This window comes from Silurus meridionalis, chromosome 7 (assembly GCF_014805685.1).
Source record: "Silurus meridionalis isolate SWU-2019-XX chromosome 7, ASM1480568v1, whole genome shotgun sequence".
In the NCBI taxonomy this organism is placed as follows: domain Eukaryota; kingdom Metazoa; phylum Chordata; class Actinopteri; order Siluriformes; family Siluridae; genus Silurus; species Silurus meridionalis.
Window position 1 is genome coordinate 7,742,148 of NC_060890.1, and position 21,046 is coordinate 7,763,193.

Sequence of the window (21,046 nt, forward strand, 5' to 3'; positions counted from 1 at the left end):
TCAGGGTTCGAATCCTGCTTTCTGTCTGACAGTCACAATCAGGATTCACTTCCTACATCTTTCTTTAGCGATATATTTTTGTTTTTAATGGGTTGAAAAGAAAGATAGACCTGCTCTAAATAAGTTTCCTAGCCTGTCCTCACCAATGGTTCAATGGGTTAAGGTTGGTATCTCCCGGGTGGTGGGGATCATGGTTCGAATCCTGCTTTCTTCCTGTTATTTACAATGTGGGTTCAACTTGTGCTATTTACATCAGTATTTGCTTCCTACATCTTTCTTTACCGTTAAATTCTTGTGTTGATGGTTTGAATAAAATGATAGACCTGCTCTAATCAAGCTTCCTATCCTGTTTTTTTCTGATGGCTTAGTGGGTTAAGGCTGGTACTTTGCTAATGTTGGTGGTCAGGGTTCAAACCTGGCTTTCTGTTTGCTAGTCATGAGGTAGGTTAAATTCTGATTCCTACATCTTCATATTCTTGTTTTGATGGGTTAAAAAGAAAGATAGACCTGCTCTAAACAAGCTTCCCAGCTTGTCCTTCCTGATGGTTCAGTGGGTTAATGCTGATGCCTTGCTAATGGTGTAAATCAGGGTTCGAATCCTGCTTTGTCCCTGCTAGTCACGTTATAGGTTTGCTTCCTATGTCTGTCTTTAGCATTATATTCTTGTGTTGATGGTTTGAAAGAAAAGATAGACCTGCTTTAAACAATCGTCGCAGCCGGTCCTTCCCGATGGTTCAGAGGGTTAAGACTGGTATTTTGCTGTTGGGTGGGTTCAAGGTTCGAATCCTGCTTTCTGTGTTTCTGTCTGGTCGAAATTTCTTGCTTTGAAGCATGAAACGAAGGATAAACCCCCAAAAAAAAGAAGGTGTGTTGTGGGACTTGATGGCTTTGTGATAAAAGCCTTGCCTCTGAGCTCAGAGGTTGCTGGTTCAAATCTGGCTTGTCCCCACACTGGGTAAGCTGTGTGGAAAGTAGTGTCTGGTGAGTAATGAGGTAGTTGACTGTAAACAAAGGCTGTGAATGCTAGCTGCTTCACAGCCTCAGAAAAAGTGAGGGTGATAGGTTTTTGGCAGAATTTTTCCCTATATATGCAAAACTAAGTCGATACTTTTTTGAACGTTTTTGCTTCATAACCCCCTGTTTTCAGCTTCTCAGACACTGGGGGGCAGATGCCCGGATATTGCCCCCCTGCTTCAGGATACGCCCTCCGAAACCACATCCAACCTTCCACGCAGCCATTTCTGACACCGTCCTTACTACAGCCACCAGAACCTTCCACACTCTTAACTTTGAACCCTGGCCGGGGTTTGAACCAGCAACCTCTCAACCCAGAGGTAAAGCTCTTCCAATTGAGCCACAGGATTTCCTGCAAGAACCTGATTTTTAGGACCTTTTTGGTTCTTTTAAAAACCTTTTAAACAATTTAAAGGAAAGCTAAGGGGTGGGAATCGAACCGGGTGAGTCAGGTAGCAGCGACCACTTCACTAACCATTACACCAACACAGGAGAGGCAAACAAGCCTTTGCTTATTGGACTCTTGGCTTTTCTATAGTTAGGAGACCAGTGTTTTCTCTTAGATCATGATGGTAGAGGGTCAAAACTTCTCCTTCCTGTACATTCTCTCAGTAACTCGAAGTCTATGAGAAGTGGCTCAGGTACAAGAACCACATCTCCAACACCTGCACCACTGATATACCATGATTTGCCAACAACCAATTTTAATGATCTTTCATTGTTCTGTTTTTAAAAACTTCTTATAATGTTCAATATGAAACTAGAGGTAAGAATCAAACCAGGGAAGTATTTCATCATAGATCACTAATGGCATTACTTCAAAACTCAAAACTTTGTTAGACATGTAAATAAGCAGGAAAGACAGAGACAAAGACAAAGAGACACAGCTTTAGAAAGAGTGAGAAACAAATAGAGAGACAGCAAGAGAGAGACATATACAGTGAGACAGAGACATTTACTAAACATGTATCATATGTACAGCATGTTATATATATGTAAGCATATGTACAGTGATTAAATATAAAGGCTATATCAGTGCAGAGATGTGTGGACATCATTTAGAGCCTTTGCTATGTTTCCACACGGACAGTTAATGAGGTGATACCGGAGAAAATGCACCTCTTCAAGTCAAGTCAGGAAGCTTTTATATATATAAAATTATAGACATTTTACAGATTTAAATGATGTATTGTTTTTATCTGTACCATCAATAAAGACAGTAATTTAGGTTTGTGTCGCCATTATGAGGGAAAAACCCACAAAACGCCACCCAGAGGGTAAATTGTGAGAATCATGGCGGATTTTGGTGTTTGATTTGAGACTCAGAAATAAAACAAAGGTTTACTGATCAAAAATATTTTTATCTGGAGTTAATTTATTTATTTTATATCTAAGTAAAGAAAGGAAAACAATTTCGTGCCATTTAAAATAATTTTCATTTTGACAGCCAAATATATATATATATACATCAAGAGAATGCCAAGAGTGTGCAAAGCAGTAATCAAAGCAAAAGGTGGCTACTTTAAAGAACCTAGAATATGACATTTTTCAGTTGTTTCACACTTTTTTGTTATGTATATAATTCCACATGTGTTAATTCAAAGTTCTGATGCCTTCAGTGTGAATCTACAATTTTCATGGTCATGAAAATAAAGAAAACTCTTTGAATGAGAAGGTGTGTCCAAACTTTTGGTCTGTATGTATATATATATATATATATATATATATATATATATATATATATATATATATATATATATATATATATATAAATACAAAACTAATTAAAAATGTTGTTACCTAATGAATGTGTCCAGGCTGAAGATCCACATATAGAACACAAGCAGAGAAAAGATGATGATGATCAGGAATGTGTCTATTCTCAGTCATGTTTACATCACTGACTCCCTCTGTCTCATCCACGTTAACCCCAAACCTCTTACTGCCTTCTGTGGTGAGTGAGAGTCAGGACTTTAGACACCAGTGGATTGAACGCGGAATGACAGGAAATCGGTTGTTCAGCTAAAATCGGCACGCAGTGAAAATAAAAAAATAATATTTCACCAAATCAATGGAATAAAACTAAAGTAACGAGTCTGTTTTGAAAATGTAAGAAGTAAAAAATACAGATATTTGTGTAAAAATGTAATGAGTAAAAGTAAAAAGTTGTTTAAAAAATAAATAGTGGAGTAAAGTACTGATACCGAAAAAAACTACTTAAGTACAGTAACGAAGTATTTGTACTTTGTTACTTCCCACCTCTGCTGTTAATTAGGGACAAGCTGTTAAACCATGACTTAACAGGCTACATTTGGGAGCAGGGCAACAAACCTAGTGAAAGTGAATATTGGCCGTCACCCACAGTCCGACCTGTCTGACTGTGCTGGCTTGCCAGGAGGTGTTGAGGAGAGTCCAAAAACAGCACGTTAACCCAACATTAAGAATAAAGGAGCATATGGATGGCACAACAGGGATGTCTACAAAGCCTGATGAAGCTTGGAACTTAAACACCTCAGATTCCATAAGAAGAGACATATTTCAGGAGAATATTTAACAGTTTCTAAAGTATATTTAATAATATACTTCACTGTGAGTGTCTGGAATTCCTGGCAGTTTGAACACACAACTATCTAATTAGCTCTTAGCACGAAAGAGCACTTAATACTTAAAGACTATACAGGGAGTGCAGAATTATTAGGCAAATGAGTATTTTGACCACATCATCCTCGTTATGGTCTTACTCCAAGCTGTATAGGCTGGAAAGCCTACTACCAATTAAGCATATTAGGTGATGTGCATCTCTGTAATGAGAAGGGGTGTGGTCTAATGACATCAACACCCTATATCAGGTGTGCATAATTATTAGGCAACTTCCTTTCCTTTGGCAAAATGGGTCAAAAGAAGGACTTGACAGGCTCAGAAAAGTCAAAAATAGTGAGATATATTGCAGAGGGATGCAGCAGTCTTAAAATAGCCAAGCTTCTGAAGCGTGATCATCGAACAATCAAGCGTTTCATTCAAAATAGTCGACAGGGTCGCAAGAAGCGTGTGGAAAACCAAGGCGCAAAATAACTGCCCGTGAACTGAGAAAAGTCAAGCGTGCAGCTGCCAAGATGCCACTTGCCACCAGTTTGGCCATATTTCAGAGCTGCAACATCACTGGAGTGCCCAAAAGCACAAGGTGTGCAATACTCAGAGACATGGCCAAGGTAAGAAAGGCAGAAAGTCGACCACCACTGAACAAGACACACAAGCTGAAACGTCAAGACTGGGCCAAGAAATATCTCAAGACTGATTTTTCTAAGGTTTTATGGACTGATGAAATGAGAGTGAGTCTTGATGGGCCAGATGGATGGGCCCGTGGCTGGATTGGTAAAGGGCAGAGAGCTCCAGTCCGACTCAGGCGCCAGCAAGGTGGAGGTGGAGTACTGGTTTGGGCTGGTATCATCAAAGATGAGCTTGTGGGGCCTTTTCGGGTTGAGGATGGAGTCAAGCTGAACTCCCAGTCCTACTGCCAGTTTCTGGAAGACACCTTCTTCAAGCAGTGGTACAGGAAGAAGTCTGCATCCTTCAAGAAAAACATGATTTTCATGCAGGACAATGCTCCATCACACACGTCCAAGTACTCCACAGCGTGGCTGGCAAGAAAGGGTATAAAAGAAGAAAATCTAATGATATGGCCTCCTTGTTCACCTGATCTGAACCCCATTGAGAACCTGTGGTCCATCATCAAATGTGCGATTTACAAGGAGGAAAACAGTACACCTCTCTGAACAGTGTCTGGGAGGCTGTGGTTGCTGCTGCACGCAATGTTGATGGTGAACAGATCAAAACACTGACAGAATCCATGGATGGCAGGCTTTTGAGTGTCCTTGCAAAGAAAGGTGGCTATATTGGTCACTGATTTGTTTTTGTTTGGTTTTTGAATGTCAGAAATGTATATTTGTGAATGTTGAGATGTTATATTGGTTTCACTGGTAAAAATAAATAATTGAAATGGGTATGAATTTGTTTTTTGTTAAGTTGCCTAATAATTATGCACAGTAATAGTCACCTGCACACACAGATATCCCCCTAAAATAGCTAAAACTAAAAACTACTTCCAAAAATATTCAGCTTTGATATTAATGAGTTTTTTGTGTTCATTGAGAACATGGTTGTTGTTCAAATTAAATCCTCAAATAAAATTAATCCTCAAAAATACAACTTGCCTAATAATTCTGCACTCCCTGTATGAAGTACTTAGACACAAGCTGTATTTATTCAGAGCACTGGGACACAAATAAAAGAGAAAAATATACAAACCTGAACTTTCCACCATGATTTTGACTCTTTCGGTCATGCCCATTATTTCTGTAAAACTGGCAGCTTAAGGTTATTCACAAATGTCAGCCTTCAATCTCTGATCAGACTCTTTAAGGATGCATTTAGTGTGCAGATTTTTGAGACACTTTTCAGCAACTATTGGCGATAATTGCATTCTGTTGCCCAGGGTTGAGCAAAATTCTATTTTCATGCAATATACAGTGAGGAAAATAAGTATTTGAACACCCTGCTATTTTGCAAGTTCTCCCACTTAAAAATCATCAAGGGGTCTGAAATTGTCATCGTAGATGCATGTCCACTGTGAGAGACATAATCTAAAAAAAAAAAAAATCCAGAAATCACAATATATGATTTTTAAACTATTTATTTGTATGATACAGCTGCAAATAAGTATTTGAACACCTGTCTATCAGCTAGAATTCTGACCCTCAAAGACCTGTTAGTCTGCCTTTAAAATATCCACCTCCACTACATTTATTATCCTAAATTAGATGCACCTGTTTGAGGTCGTTAGCTGCATAAAGACACCTGTCCACCCCATACAATCAGTAAGAATCCAACTACTAACATGGCCAAGACCATAGAGCAGTCCAAAGACACTGGAGACAAAATTAGACACCTTTACAAGGCTGGAAATGGCTATGGGGAAATTGCCAAGCAGCTTGGTGAAAAAAGGTCCACTGTTGGAGCAATCATTAGAAAATGGAAGAAGCTAAACATGACTGTCAATCTCCCTCGGACTATTTCTCCATGCAAGATCTCACCTTGTGGGGTCTCAATGATCCTAAGGAAGGTGAGAAATCAGCCCAGAACTACAGGGGAGGAGCTGGTCAATGACCTGAAAAGAGCTGGGACCACCGTTTCCAAGGTTACTGTTGGTAATACACTAGGACCTCATGGTTTGAAATCATGCATGGCACGGAAGGTTCCCCTGCTTAAACTAGCACGTGTCCAGGCACGTCTTAAGTTTGCCAATGACCATTTGGATGATCCAGAGGAGTCATGGGAGAAAGTCATGTGGTCAGATAAGACCAAAATAGAACTTTTGGTTTATAATTCCACTAAACGTGTTTGGAGGAAGAAGAATGATGAGTACCATCCCAATAACACCATCCCTACTGTGAAGCATGGGGGTGGTAGCATCATTATTAAGGAGTATTAAGGAGAGGATGAAAAAAGGTCCACTGTTGGAGCAATCATTAGAAAATGGAAGAAGCTAAACATGACTGTCAATCTCCCTCAGACTATTTCTCCATGCAAGATCTCACCTTGTGGGGTCTCAATGATCCTAAGGAAGGTGAGAAATCAGCCCAGAACTACAGGGGAGGAGCTGGTCAATGGCCATGTATTGCGAGATTTTGGGGAACGACCTCCTTCCCTCAGTTAGAGCATTGAAGATGGGTCGAGGCTGGGTCTTCCAACATGACTATGACCCGAAGCACACAGCCAGGATAACCAAGGAGTGGCTTTGTAAGAAGCATATCATGGGTCTGGTGTGGCCTAGCCAGTTTCCAGATCTAAACCCAATAGAGAATCTTTGGAGGGAGCTCAGGCCAGAAACCTGACTGATCTAGAGAAGATCTGTGTGGAGGAGTGGGCCAAAATCCCTCCTGCAGTGTGTGCAAACCTGGTGAAAAACTACAGGAAACGTTTGACCTCTGTAATTGCAAACAAAGGCTACTGTACCAAATATTAACATTGACTTTCTCAGGTGTTCAAATACTTATTTGCAGCTGTATCATACAAATAAATAGTTAAAAAATCATACATTGTGATTTCTGTTTTTTTTTTTAGATTATGTCTCTCACAGTGGACATGCACCTACAATGACAATTTCAGACCCCTCCATGATTTCTAAGTGGGAGAACTTGCAAAATAGCAGGGTGTTCAAATACTTATTTTCCTCACTGTATACTGTATTTCTGGATGAAATATTCAGAACACCATGACCGTGCCTGCTGGCGTCTACTGCTCACATCTAGATTTTAAAGCAGGTTTTAATAAAATTATGCATTTTAACCATTTTAAGGCAAGTATCCCACTTCTGATACATTATGTCCGAAGGTGGTAGCTAAGTGATTAAGGCTATGGGTTACTGATTGGAAGGTTCAAGGGGTTCAAGACCTGCTATCGCTAATCTGCCACTCTTTTGGGCCTTGAGCAAGGCCCTTAACCCTCTGTGCTCCAGGGATGCTGTTACATGGCTGACCATGCATTTTGACCTCAGCTTCCTACATTTCTGGGATATGTGAAGAAATAACAATTTCCCTGTGAGATCAATAAAGTAATTTTCTAAATTTCATTTTCTTACTTTAATTTTCTCAATATTCTCAACTTTTTTGCACAAATTCTTTGCTCATTTTGTATTCTGATCTTGCCTTTATATAATCATAGAATGAATATTTTAAAAAGGTTTAGGACTTTTATTTAGAAGCATGACCAGGATTATTTAAAGTGCTTGGCAGAAACACATTTGTTTTAAATTCATCTTTCTGCTTCACTGGCAAAGTATTAGATTGTGTATATTTGAGTCCGATGTATGCCAAACACCCATTAACAGCATGTTAAATGTGAAAAAAATGTGAAATTTTACTGTGTAGCACTCTGCATTTAGCCAGACAGAGCCGGATTACCTCATAATGTGTGTGACATGTAGCTGTCATTGATACCAACTAGCTTGTAATGTGTTTTGAAAGTAGGAATGGAATGGATTTGATGTGCTTGCACATGGAGGCACAAAACATATCTGGAACAAACACTAATTTTAAAGATTATCACTGGATAGTTGTGTAGTGTGTCTATGTGGTTGCAAGGTTCTGTTAGCAATAAAATATTTGACTGCAATTCAGGCTGAAAAAAAAAGGGTTTATTAGTAAAAATTAATAGGCATACCGCTAACATCTCTTTGTTACAAATCCACTAGTGTAACTGTCTCCTCTATTATTGCTTACTGCCTGCACCCTGTTACAGTAACATCCATGGCCTAAACACATACAAACAACCCATAATGCCACATAAAGCATCTAATAATGATGAATCGACTCTCTTTTTCTGTCCATGTTTGGCTTTTCTTAAATGCTACAAGCTCTGCCACAATTAGTAAATTGATGGCCTGTGCTAAATTGTTCTATTCATTTGGTAGGTGGGTGGGAAGGCTTGGCAGATGGCAGCCTCCCTTGGACCCAGTGCTCACTAACACAGCTGGACCATGCATCTGAAAACCATCAGTCTTCGAAAGGATCAACCCAGCTGGGGCTCCTAGGGCTTTTCCCAAGGGTTACATATCCCCTCATCACATTTATAGACTGTCCGTAGTCAAATGCTAATGAGTTTGAATAGAAAAGCAAATAAACTAGACAATCCAACACAACGCGTCACTGCTGAGGTAAATCAGGAGCTAGAAAGCACAGGGATGAGTTGGGACTGGGCAGAATGTTCCAGCATGACTCAGCCGTATTGATTATTTTCAGATCATGCCTTGTGTTGTGCCACATCCAATCTGGATGTCAGGTATGTGAAATGAGAAAGCCGTCAGCATCTGTGTGGTGGTCTGTTGGGCACATAGGGGCACACATTATTCTCCCACCCTCACTATTCTAATGAAGAGTGACATCATAGGAACCCATCTGGCATTGTAATCTGTATTAGAGCATGCAAGTTTGGATATGAGAGATGGGTTTCCAATGGCACATGCACAGCTGATTTCAAAGTGACATTTAGTGTATGGGTAAGTGAGGAGAGAGCACTGTACATGAAATGCTGACATACATATGTAAAAACTCTTTGATTTTTACAGCACAAGCCATCAATGTAAAAAAATACACAGTCTCTCGCTGTCTCTCTCTCAGCATAGCCAAAAGGGCTTCAGGTTCCTTTACCAGTGTGTTAGGGCTGGTGTGGAATATAAAGTAGCTCCTTCAAACAAATCCACTAGAGCACACATACACACATTCACACACTTTCAAACACTCATAAGCCATGCTCCCTATTTAAGTTCAAAGTATAGAACAAATGTGCTGCAATTAATACATTTTCTGATGTGCTTTATTTGCTCAGGTAACCTACACGACATAAGATATTTATACATTCTGAATGACACAGTGTCCTTGCTGCTAAAAAGATAAAGTGCACCCCAGGACAGGTTAGAAGTGTATACATTAGTCATTAACGCTTAATATGTATGGATAGTGCTCATACTGATGGATGAGCACATCAGTATCACCATAGATCACATCAGCCCTTAATGAAAATATAGGGAATTACGCTGGATAATTTATCAAAATCTATACAGTGTTAAATTAAAAAGCAGATTGATTACAGTAGATCTGGGCACTCTGGAAGTGAGTACAGTAGGTGGTCAGTCTTCACTATAAAGTACAATGTTTTTTTTTTTTTGGCTCAGTCCAGAGCTTATCTCTCTGTTTTAAAACATTTGTCCTTAATAGCAATCCATGATCCTAAGTCACCTTGCTTTATCGAAATGTGCAATGCGACTCATACTCTACTTTCCAGAACATGAATCAGCACAATGTGCATCATGGATCAGACCTACAGATCATGCTTGGTCACTAGCTCATATGTGTACATTCTATGGGGATTAGTTTAACATAGAATTTGTTCTTTTGCAAGAGAAATTCGGGTGGGGTGTCTTTTCTGATATCGCCCAACAAGCCAACAACCACCCCTACCCTTACACACACACACACACACACACACACACACACACACACACACACACACACACTTAAACACACACCCCAGCAGACTTGTCTTCTTTTATTGAGGTACGTGTCCATGGTGCTGAAAATCAAGCGCAAATGCAAACAAACGATGTTTTTATTATTATGCGCGATTTTAGGAAGTTTAAATATCCCGTTTGTCCAATCCAGAGTATAAAACTGATCACAGTTCTGATTAATCACCGTGTTGATTTGCCTACCAACCTAAAACTCTTAAAAAAATATTTCTTTTACTGTCATAAGAACTGTGATTGTGTGGTCACAAATACGAATACAGACGTTGCAGAGATTGCAATAGATGTTAGATTAGATTGCAACAAAACCTATTAAAACCACAAACACACACACACACACACACACACACACACACACACACATGAGCGCGCGTTCACCAAATGAAAAAGAAATGACTGAGCTGGACAATGCCCAGTGCTACCTTCTCGGTCACAAAGCTGTATCGCGTCCAAGCTCAGGTTCTTCATCACGTCCTCGCACGGGCTTGTGGGGCTGCTGACACTGCGAGCCACGCGTGGCACCTCCATTTCTTCTTGCTGATGATATCCCAACAGCAGATCCTGCACTGAGCGGCTCGCCTTGCCGTCCTCCTCTGTCCCCTACCCGGCTTTCTCAATGCATGACGTCAGCAAATCGTCAGGAGGACTTTGTGGTAAGAATGGGCTGTGTACACCAGTTAGTAGAATCCTGTGGGTTACACCAGCACTGCTCACTCACATGGTCTGTGTAATACCAATCAATAGATGTCCTATTGTCTCAAAGTCATGAGTCATGCATTTTACTCTATACTTTGTCTAATACCCTTCTGGGAATAAATCACAATTTGAAGCATTTTTCTTTGTCTCTTTCTTTCTATGTACTATCCTACAACATTTAAATAAAACATTAAAATGTTAGCATGTAAAAGTTGCGTAACTTAGACAACCACCACAAGTGCTATAGGCTCAGACGAAAGTTTCATACATACAGTAATAACAGAATTTTCAGTGGAAGAACTACCCTATTAAAGGGGTAAAAATAAAATATTTATTTATTTATTTAAATAAAAGATTTTCTGTATATGTTGATTTGAAGTGCTTAAGGTTATATTAGACAGCCCTAATTCTTTGTTACTTTTAAAGAAATTCATTAAGGTGGAAAAAACGATACTTTTATATTTAAAGAATAATTTTGTACAAATATTTTTAAATATATAAAATATAAATATTTAATGATGCTGCAATGCCCATACTCTGTTATTATATTAAATACAGTACAGTGGTTGAGTAACCTAAAATATGTTTCAAACAGGTTGATATTGTGTGATAATTCAGGATATCTTGGTTTATTTGCCTGATATAATTCATAAATGTGTAATGTGCCATTAAATTAATAAATGCTGCTATGTTTACCAAAACAGTGTCGGGAATAGACAGAATTTCCCACCAGTCACTGCATCTTACGGGACCGTGTCACGTCTGAGTCACATTCATGATAATTAGCTTGGCAATTAACACTGCTATATAGACTTACCATTTGCTGCAATGTTTGTCTTTTGTGAAATTCTACATGGTTTTCTTGCTGATTCTTGTACCCTTGTTTCATTGTGTTTGTTTTGTCAGTGTGCACTTATAATTATTATTATTTTTCGTATAATTTCCAATTTTCGAAGCTTACATGACAAATGAATGCATATGTTTTATTATAGTCATTATAAACATGAGACAAAATGTTTTATATACAATTATATACCATTCAGTCTATTTACAGTAATATACTCCAGTCACAAATAACTAAATATTAAATAACTGCAAATTAACAACCATTAAAACAGCTTACAATATGCATATTCTTAATGTAATTGCCTGGCAACAGTGTTGCTTCTGAGACTCTGCTATGCCACCATTTGCTGTTTACTGCAATAAATTGTTTGAGGGGGAAAAAGAAAAACAGGCAATTTCACTTCTTGTTCACAAAAAGGTAAGATACTAATAATTACACTGTTTGATGTTAAATTGAATTACCCAGCCATTATGGATGCACAAGCCAGTGCACTCTTAGTGCCGGTCTCAAGCCCGGGTAAATGGGGAGGGTTGCGTTAGGAAGGGCATCCAGCGTAAAACCATGTGCCAAATCAAATATGCGGATCACAAATAAGAATTTTATACCGGATCGGTCGAGGCCCGGGTTAACAACGACCGCCACAGGTATCGTTAGCCAACAGGGTACCGGTGGAAATTGGGCTACTGTTGGCCGAAGGAGGAGAAGGAGAGGAGGAAGACGTCTACAGAGACGGCAGGGAAAGGAGCAGTGTAGGAGAGTGGAGGTTCGGGTTGGTACTTTAAATGTTGGTACTATGACGGGTAAAGGGAGAGAGGTAGCTTATTTGATGGAGAGGAGAAAGGTAGATATGCTGTGTGTTCAGGAGACCAAGCGGAAAGGGAGTAAGGCCAGGAACATTGGAGGTGGATTTAAACTGTTTTATCATGGTGTGGATGGAAAGAGAAATGGTGTAGGGGTGATTCTGAAGGAAGAGTACAGTAAGAGTGTAGTGGAGGTGAAGAGAGTTTCTGATAGGGTGATTATCGTGATGTAGGATGGTTTTGGAGGTAAAGAAGAAAAGAATGAGAGTGAAGACTGAAAGAAGAATAAGATGGTGGAAACTTAAGGAGGAAGAGTGTAGTGTGAGGTTCAGGGAAGAGGTCAGACAGAGGCTCGGTGGTGTTAAAGAGGTGTTGGATGATTGGGCAACTACTGCAGGAGTGATAAGGGAGGCAGCTAGAAAAGTACACATCTGAAAATAGAAAGCAAGACAGGGAGACGTGGTGGTGGAATGAGGAAGTGCAGGAGAGCATAAGGAGAAAGAGGTTGGCAAAACAGAAGTGGGATAAACAGAGTGATGAGAAAAGTAGGCAGGAGTACAAGGAGATGTGGCAGCAGGTAAAGATGGATGTGGGATGTGGTGAAAGCCAAGGAAAAGGCATATGAGGAGCTGTATGAGAGGTTGGACACTAAGGAAGGAGAAAAGGATTTATACCGATTGGCCAGGCAGAGGGACCGAGCTAGGAAGGATGTACTGCAAGTTAGAGCAGTAAAGGATGGAGAGGGAAATGTGTTGACTAGTGAGGAGAGTGTGTTGAGAAGGTGGAGGGAGTATTTTGAGCAGCTGATGAATGAGGAAAATCAGAGAGAGAGAAGGTTGGACGATGTGGAGTTGGTAAAGCAGGATGTAGATAGGATTAATAAGGAGGAAGTGAGAGCAGCGATTAAGAGGATGAGGAGTGGAAAGTCGGTTGGACCAGATGACATAGCGTGGAGATGTTTAGGAGAGATGGCAGTGGAGTTTTTGACCAGATTGTTTAACAGGATTTTGGAAGGTGAGAAGATGCCTGAGGAATGGAGAAGAAGTGTGCTGGTACCGATCTTTAAGCATAAAGGAGATGTGCAGACCTGCAGTAACTACAGGGGAATTAAGTTGATTAGTCACACCATGAAGTTATGGGAAAGAGTAGTGGAAGCCAGGCTGAGAGAAGAGGTGACCTTCTGTGAGCAACAGTATGGTTTCATGCCGAGGAAGAGCACCACAGATGCCTTATTTGCTTTGAGGATGTTGATGGAGAAGTATAGAGAAGGACAGAAGGAATTGCATTGTGTATTTGTGGATTTAGAGAAAGCGTACAACAGAGTGCCAAGAGAGGAGTTGTGGTATTATAGGTGTCAGAGAAGTATGTGAGGGTGGTGCAGGACATGTATGAGGACAGTGTGACGGCAGTGAAGTGTGCAGTAGGTACGACAGACTGGTTCAGGGTGAAGGTTGGACTGCATCAAGGATCCTGGAGAGGTGGAGATATGCGCTGGAGAGAAGGGGAATGAAAGTCAGTAGGAGTAAGACAGAGTACATGTGTGTGAATGAGAGGGAGGGCAGTGGAGTGGTGCGGTTGCAGGGAGAAGAGCTGGAAAAGGTGGAGGAATTCAGGTACCTGGGGTCAACAGTGCAAAGTAATGGAGAGTGTGTTAGAGAAGTAAAGAAAAGAGTGCAGGCAGGGTGGAGTGGGTGGAGAAGAGTGACAGGAGTGATTTGTGTTAGTAGAGTATCTGCAAGAATGAAAGGGAAAGTTTATAAGACTGTGGTGAGACCTGCGATGTTGTATGGATTAGAGACAGTGGCATTGAGTAAAAGACAGGAGGTGGAGCTGGAGGTAGCAGAGCTGAAGATGTTAAGGTTTTCGTTGGGAGTGACGAGGATGGACAAGATTGGAAATGAGTTTATTAGAGGGACAGCGCATGTAGGATGTTTTGGTGACAAGGTGAGGGAGGCGAGATTGAGATGGTTTGGACATGCGCAGAGGAGGGACATGAATTATATTGGTAGAAGAATGCTGAGGATGGAGCCACCAGGTAGGAGGAAAAGAGGAAGGCCAAGGAGGAGGTTCATGGATGTGGTGAGGGAAGACATGCAGGTAGTTGGTGTGAAAGAGGCAGATGTAGAGGACAGGGTGGTATGGAGACGGATGATCCGCTGTGGCGACCCCTAATGGGAGCAGCCGAAAGAAGAAGAAGAAGATGTTAAATTGAATATGTCACATCAACATTATATCAGCTAAAATAATCATTCTTTATTTAATGAGCCCCTGGATGGGTCACATGTCTATGGTAGGGCACTGTGCACACACAAATTGACCATGCTCATTTAAGTGTAATTTAGAGTCATTCATTTACCCACTAGAATGTTTTTGGGTGGTGGGAGGAAACTGGAGAACTTGGAAGAAACTCATGCAGACAGAGAGAGAGAGTGTAAAAATGTAATTATTTTGTAACAAAACAAACAAACACATAAATAAATATAAATAAATAAATATTACTTCTTCCAGTATTAATACTACTACCACTACTGCTACCAATATTATCAGAACTACTACTACTACTACTACTACTACTACTACTACTACTACTACTACTACTAATACTGCTGCCTGTATTACTATGACTACTACTACTACTACAACTACTACTACTACCTGTAGTACTTCCAGAATTATTAGTACTAATACCTCCACTACTAGTATTACTACTACCACTACTACCCCCACTGTTACGACCCGTATTACTACTACTACTACTACTAACTGTATTACTATGACTACAACTACTACTACCCGTATTGCTACTCCTACTACTACCAGAATTATTAGTACTAATAACTCCACTACTAGTATTATTACTACTACTACTATTACTAAAACTACCAGAATTATTAGTACTAATACTACCACTACTACTCCTACTAATACTTATTAGTATTAGTATTGTTAATTAGATTAATATTGTTATTCATTCTTATCCGTTTTAGTTGCAATAATTACATTCAAAAATTGAATTAAAAAATCAATGCAAAGCAAGTAATACTATAATATTACAACAAAATGCTGTGTTCCTCAAGACAGCTGTGCTGCCCCAACTTACAATGTGACCTTGTAACATCAGCTCCACATGTTCCCGTGGAACCACAGACACGTGATCATGCCTCTTAAAACAGCCTACAATGATGAAAGGATGACATCTTATTAATAATGAAATGATTAATTTGCTAAACACAATTTCATCCTAGTCAGGTTTGTGTTGAGTCAGAAGATTAATATTTAATATTTAATTATTTAGCCCAATAAATCTTTGATTTGAATATCCACTTTAAATACAGTAAGAAGTTTGTTCTGCTTCTGGATGGTTGAATATGTTGGAGAGATTAGCTGTGAACGAGAAGTGAATTACATTGACTTCTTATGTAACAAGATTACCAGCCATCTGCCCCAAGCATGAGTTTCAGCTGTAATACCGGTGCCAAAATTGAATTGAATGAGTAATTGAATGAGTTGCGCTGTTATAAATAGAAGAATAGCACATATCGTGTTAAACAATCTGTCTCTGTTTAACACATTACACTCGAGGGCTCCTAACTCAAACAAGTTTCTATCTATTACTAGTCTGCTATCAACTATAGATACATTGTAAATATAGATCATTTAAAATTAATCCATTTTAACACCCTGCATCTGTTGATATGATGTGTATTGTACATTCAATACATAAATATTATATTCATTTAATTGTACTACCTGAATAACATGCTTTAACATGAATAACTACATAATCAGATGGGATTTGTGTTACATCAAGATGGATTAACAAAATAAAGAATTGCAGATTTTGTTCTGAAATCTTAAGTGGGATTATCCTGAATACTCCAAATCCAATTGTGTGGGAACTGTGCCAACAAAGGCATTAGCATGCTTTTAAGACAGCACTGATATTTTTTTAAATAAATACTCATAATTATACAATCCAGCTTCAGAGAATAAAAACTCATATGCAGCTTATCTGAAGCCTCTTCTATAGACATATGGACATAAACATATGATACAGAGCAATGTATGAAACTTTCACTTGAATTCTCTGTGTGAGATGTTCGGCACTAATATATATTTTTAAACCAAGCACAAGTATCTTTAAGCTATTGAAGTTGGGATTCATATGTAAAAAAAATATGAAAACCTTTCCTCTCTTATGCAAACACAATCAGGCTTCCAAGTCATGTGATCAGGCATTAAAAAACGGCTTGTAGCGATATTAATACCTACATTGTCAGAGCTGTAATTGCAAGACTGATTGTATTTACAGAAACGAGGAACCGCTTTATGAGCTCAGTAGAGTCTAATCAGACATTAAAAGATGTAAAACATTATGCATGAAGTGGGCAGCAATCAATATGTTAAAAGAAAGAGGTCAATTTATTTATTACGTATTGATGTTATTCAAAGAGTGTAGTGGTAGAGGTTAGCTTGGTTCAAGCACATTGCTGCAGTAAGTGTCCCACAGAGCATTCAAGTGAATATCTAAAATGTTGCTATGCAATTGCATGCACATTTTACTTGGAGCTTATATTTATAACTGTTTCCTTATAAAGATCATTTTTTATTTTATTTAATTGGACTATGTCATTGGGGGCTGAATGCTCAAATCACAAGAGTGTACAACAAACAAACTGCCGTTGTACAACGTTCCAGACTAGATTTTGACGCTTTGCCATTAATTTAAAGGTCCACCTGTGCTAACATACCTTCAGCCCCTAATGGTTTCTGGTGTTTGGTTTCTGAATTTATTTTATCCAAATAAAATTTTAAGGCTGTTTGGTTTGGAAGTCCTGTGGAAGAAAGTGATTGATTTTGAAAGTCAAGACCCATAGTGTATAGAGTGGTGTGTTTAAAAATAATGGCCATAAATAAAACCATCACAAAGCATCATTCATTATATTTAATTGAGTGTGTAGCTAAAAAAAAAAGAAATTCTCTCGCTCTCAACGCTGCAGCCCGGGTTCGAGCCCCGGTCAGGGAACAACCCCAGCCATTAGGGTTGCACAAGCCTTAGTGCCAGTCCCAAGCCCGGATAAATAGGGAGGGTTGCATTAGGAAGAGCATCCAGCGTAAAAGCATGTGCCAAATCAAACATGTGGATGGTCCGCTGTGGCGACCCCTAATGGGAGAAGCCGAAAAAAAAGGTTTTTTTTATATATTTATTATTTGATTTCTTTAAAAAAAAATAAAAAAATTGTGATTGTGTATACATCAAAATTGCAACACTTCTACAATAATGGATTTATGGTCGGAAATGTACGGTAAGTCATTTCACTTTGTCTTTGACCTCTGAATATAAAATTCACTGCATTTATTCCAGCTTTAACCCGAAGATAAAGATAGGGTACGGATTGAAAATCTTTGTATCATACTCTACATTGCTTCATATTTATTATGATTGTGATGAGAAGGAAAGATCATAATATAATGTATATTGTCTATATCAGGCTTTCATGTACTGTAGCTGTCAAAAGATAGAGCTAAATGGATGTGAAAGCAATGTGCTCTAGTACTCTACTTTTCATAAAACATCCAACAATAACTTAGTCTTGAAACAAGAACAATGCTCATCTTTACTTAAGCTCTGTTGACTAAAAACATACACAAAAGTATCAATTGAATGTCATTTGCCCTTTAACGAGTGATTTCTTTAGAGCATAAAAATCATTAATAATGTCTTAGTATTTAAATATTTCATGAGGGTTAATTATATTAATACATTATACTATGTAGCACTTCTTGAAAGTATTTTTTTATTGCTAAAATCAGGTGACTATTTAAAATATTCAGCCTTAACTTTGGAATTTGGAAATTTCCATGAATTTATGCTGCCTGGGCGGAATTTTGAGTTTAGTCCATGTCTTTGTGCGAACCCTTGACACAAAGGCTCCAATTCAAATTATATAGTTAACACAGTATTCTTAACCGGTAGAAATAACCACATCCCTTTATCAAGCTGAATTGAGTATCTGGTGACTATGCCTGAATTTTTTCCTATGGTTTCAAGGCTGTTTAATTTTTAAATGTTTCCTATAGAGCCTTCTATCCAGCATTCCTGCGGTTAAACGGTTCAGCTGGGAGAGTGCTGCTGAGGAAGACGAGTTGAGCTGGCTGACTAGTCACATGCAATTAGGCACTGTGACATACATCAAGCCAGACATGCAAGAATATCTTCAGTGGTGGTCTTATGCTTTTGTGCAGAGCTTGGCACAGTGTTGGAAGAGGGGGGTGGCGTGCGTGTATGTGTGTGTGTGTGTGTGTGTGTGTGTGTGTGTGTGTGTGTGTATGTGTGTGTTTTTGGGGCGGGGGGTGGTGGGGTGGAAGGGGATTGTAGGTAGACAGAAGCGGCGGTAATCCAGGCTGTAGATTAATGCCTTGGGCGTAGACTGCTCCCAGAGTAGGGTCATTTAAGTCTACCAACCCCATCTTCTGTCTTTATTTCTCTCTCTCTCTCTCTCTCTCTCTCTCTCTCTCTCTCTCTCTCTCTCTCTATATATATATATATATATATATATATATATATATATATATATATATATATATATATATATATTTTAATCTGGCCCTCTCTGCCTTTCCTTTTTTTCTATAAAAATCCTTCACTGAGCCTCTGTGATTATATTACAGGCCTAATACACTCCCATTTGTTTTATTTGGTTCATTACAGGGTGGTGGACTGAAAAATGGCTTCACAGCAGATGCTGATAAATGCATTCATTTCCAAAAGCTATTCATGGAGTTTGCAAAAAAAAAAAAAAAAAGAAAAGAGGAAAAGTAGAAGTATATAGAGACACATGGGCACGCAAAACAATGAAGACAGGTGATTATGAAGCATGGGTTTAAATATTAATCTGCTGCAGCTACTTTCCCCCAGCACAAAAGACACGTGTACATCATGACTTGGCATCACTGATATCTCTGGCTATGCAGTACCCAAAAATGCCTTAAACATTTTTCCTGCAGTGTTATTGACAATGTTCTAGCAGACTAATAATATAAGTATATATGCCACAGAGTTACGTTTGAACAGTCAAAGCAAGTTTTTTTTTACATTGAATTTAATTTATTTGAACTTCCTGTTAATAGAAGGAGAAAAAAACACTGATGGGAATATACTGTTATAGGAAAATAATGAATAACAGGGTGGTGAGATAAACAAAATATTTCTTACAGAATGGCACATCCTGTGATTCTAGTTCCCTTATACCACATTAAATATTATATTCCATAAAAGCATACTTTTTATCAATTTATATTTACGTTTAATGTTGTAGAACATCCTAGGAACATGGTGGTTCCAGGTATCACTAATCATATGGCAGAAACTTAAAAGGAAAACGTTTGGTTATCAAACAGCACATTTTGATGATGATGATGATGATGATCATTATATTGATGATTGTTCGTGGTGGTGTTCATATTTTGGTAAATTTTAGTTTCACCCACCAGCCCCTTTTATTGGACTTGGGAAGGTGAGGGTTACATTTTGCTTTTCCTACTGTGCTTCTACTGATGCTCATTCTGCATTACAAAGCACCTTATCACACTCAGAGAAAAGTGCTATCTTCCCTCTTTTGAATACATGAACTCAGAAATACCCATGATTGGTAAGTGTCGCCTCTGATTGACAGGAGACTGTAAAATGGTGTGCCATTCCTCCCACTGTGAGAGTGTGGCCAGTTTTACTCCCTGAGATTCCGGTCACACATTCTTTATTAGTAGAATATTGTCTTAAATTACCAGACAGTTATAATATAAGACTCTGTGAGACACTGTGACTCTTGTTTTGATTATTTTGAATTTGTCTGCCTCTGTGTTTATCAGATGTTTCTTCAACCACATTTGTACCTATCTAGCATTCATTACAGTATATTAAAATGACCGCTTTACTACAAACCTACGATTACCTTTGGATTTGGAAATACTTTCAGAGATGCTGCTATGAAAAGTTAATTGACACCTTCTGACCAATCAGGTTTAAGAATACAACAGAGCTGCAGAATAATCAGTAAATTAGTAGTTAAATAGTTAAGCTTGTGTGAAAGCTCATTAAAACATACTGTGTGTAAGGAAGCTTAAGTTGTCATTAGGACTAGCATATACTACGTATAATATCAAACAATTAAATGGAGGAATTCGATAGCTGCTACATGCCTTAGAAAAGTTGGGACAGGGCCATGTCTGAGAACTGAGCACTTGCTGGAGTTTGGGGAGAGGACTATTCTCATTTGCAGTGTTGTGCTATTTACTAAGAAATAGTAACTAGTTACAGTTACTAGTTACTTCATTCAAAACGCAGCTCGAAATTCCCAAATGGGGAACGTCTCTAGGTTACGTATGTAATCCTAGTTCGCCGAGGGAATAAGACGCTGCATCGAAACGCTTTGGAAACGCCCCTGCGTTGTCCACGCTCTGAATCACTTGTGAAATCTGGCCAATAGGCAAGACGTGACGTCATAGACAGGCAACGTCGCGTAAACCAGGAAGCTATAAGATGGCTGTGCGGTAGTAGTGTCATTAGCTTCTGCAAAGAGAGAAGCGCCGCAGGGATGCAGGAAGTGTGGC

At 38.9% G+C, this 21,046-nt stretch overlaps 1 protein-coding gene across 1 annotated transcript in view; it reads right to left on the reverse strand.

Moving 5' to 3' along the window:
- Nucleotides 1-10,707, reverse strand: part of phyhiplb (phytanoyl-CoA 2-hydroxylase interacting protein-like b) — a 31,933-nt gene extending 21,226 nt beyond the window's left edge. The window contains exon 1 of the mRNA XM_046854108.1: nt 10,516-10,707. Coding sequence (XP_046710064.1) covers nt 10,516-10,621 — 106 coding nt within the window. The 5' untranslated portion in view covers nt 10,622-10,707. The remainder of the gene's footprint in view (nt 1-10,515) is intronic.
- Nucleotides 10,708-21,046: the final 10,339 nt, after the last annotated feature.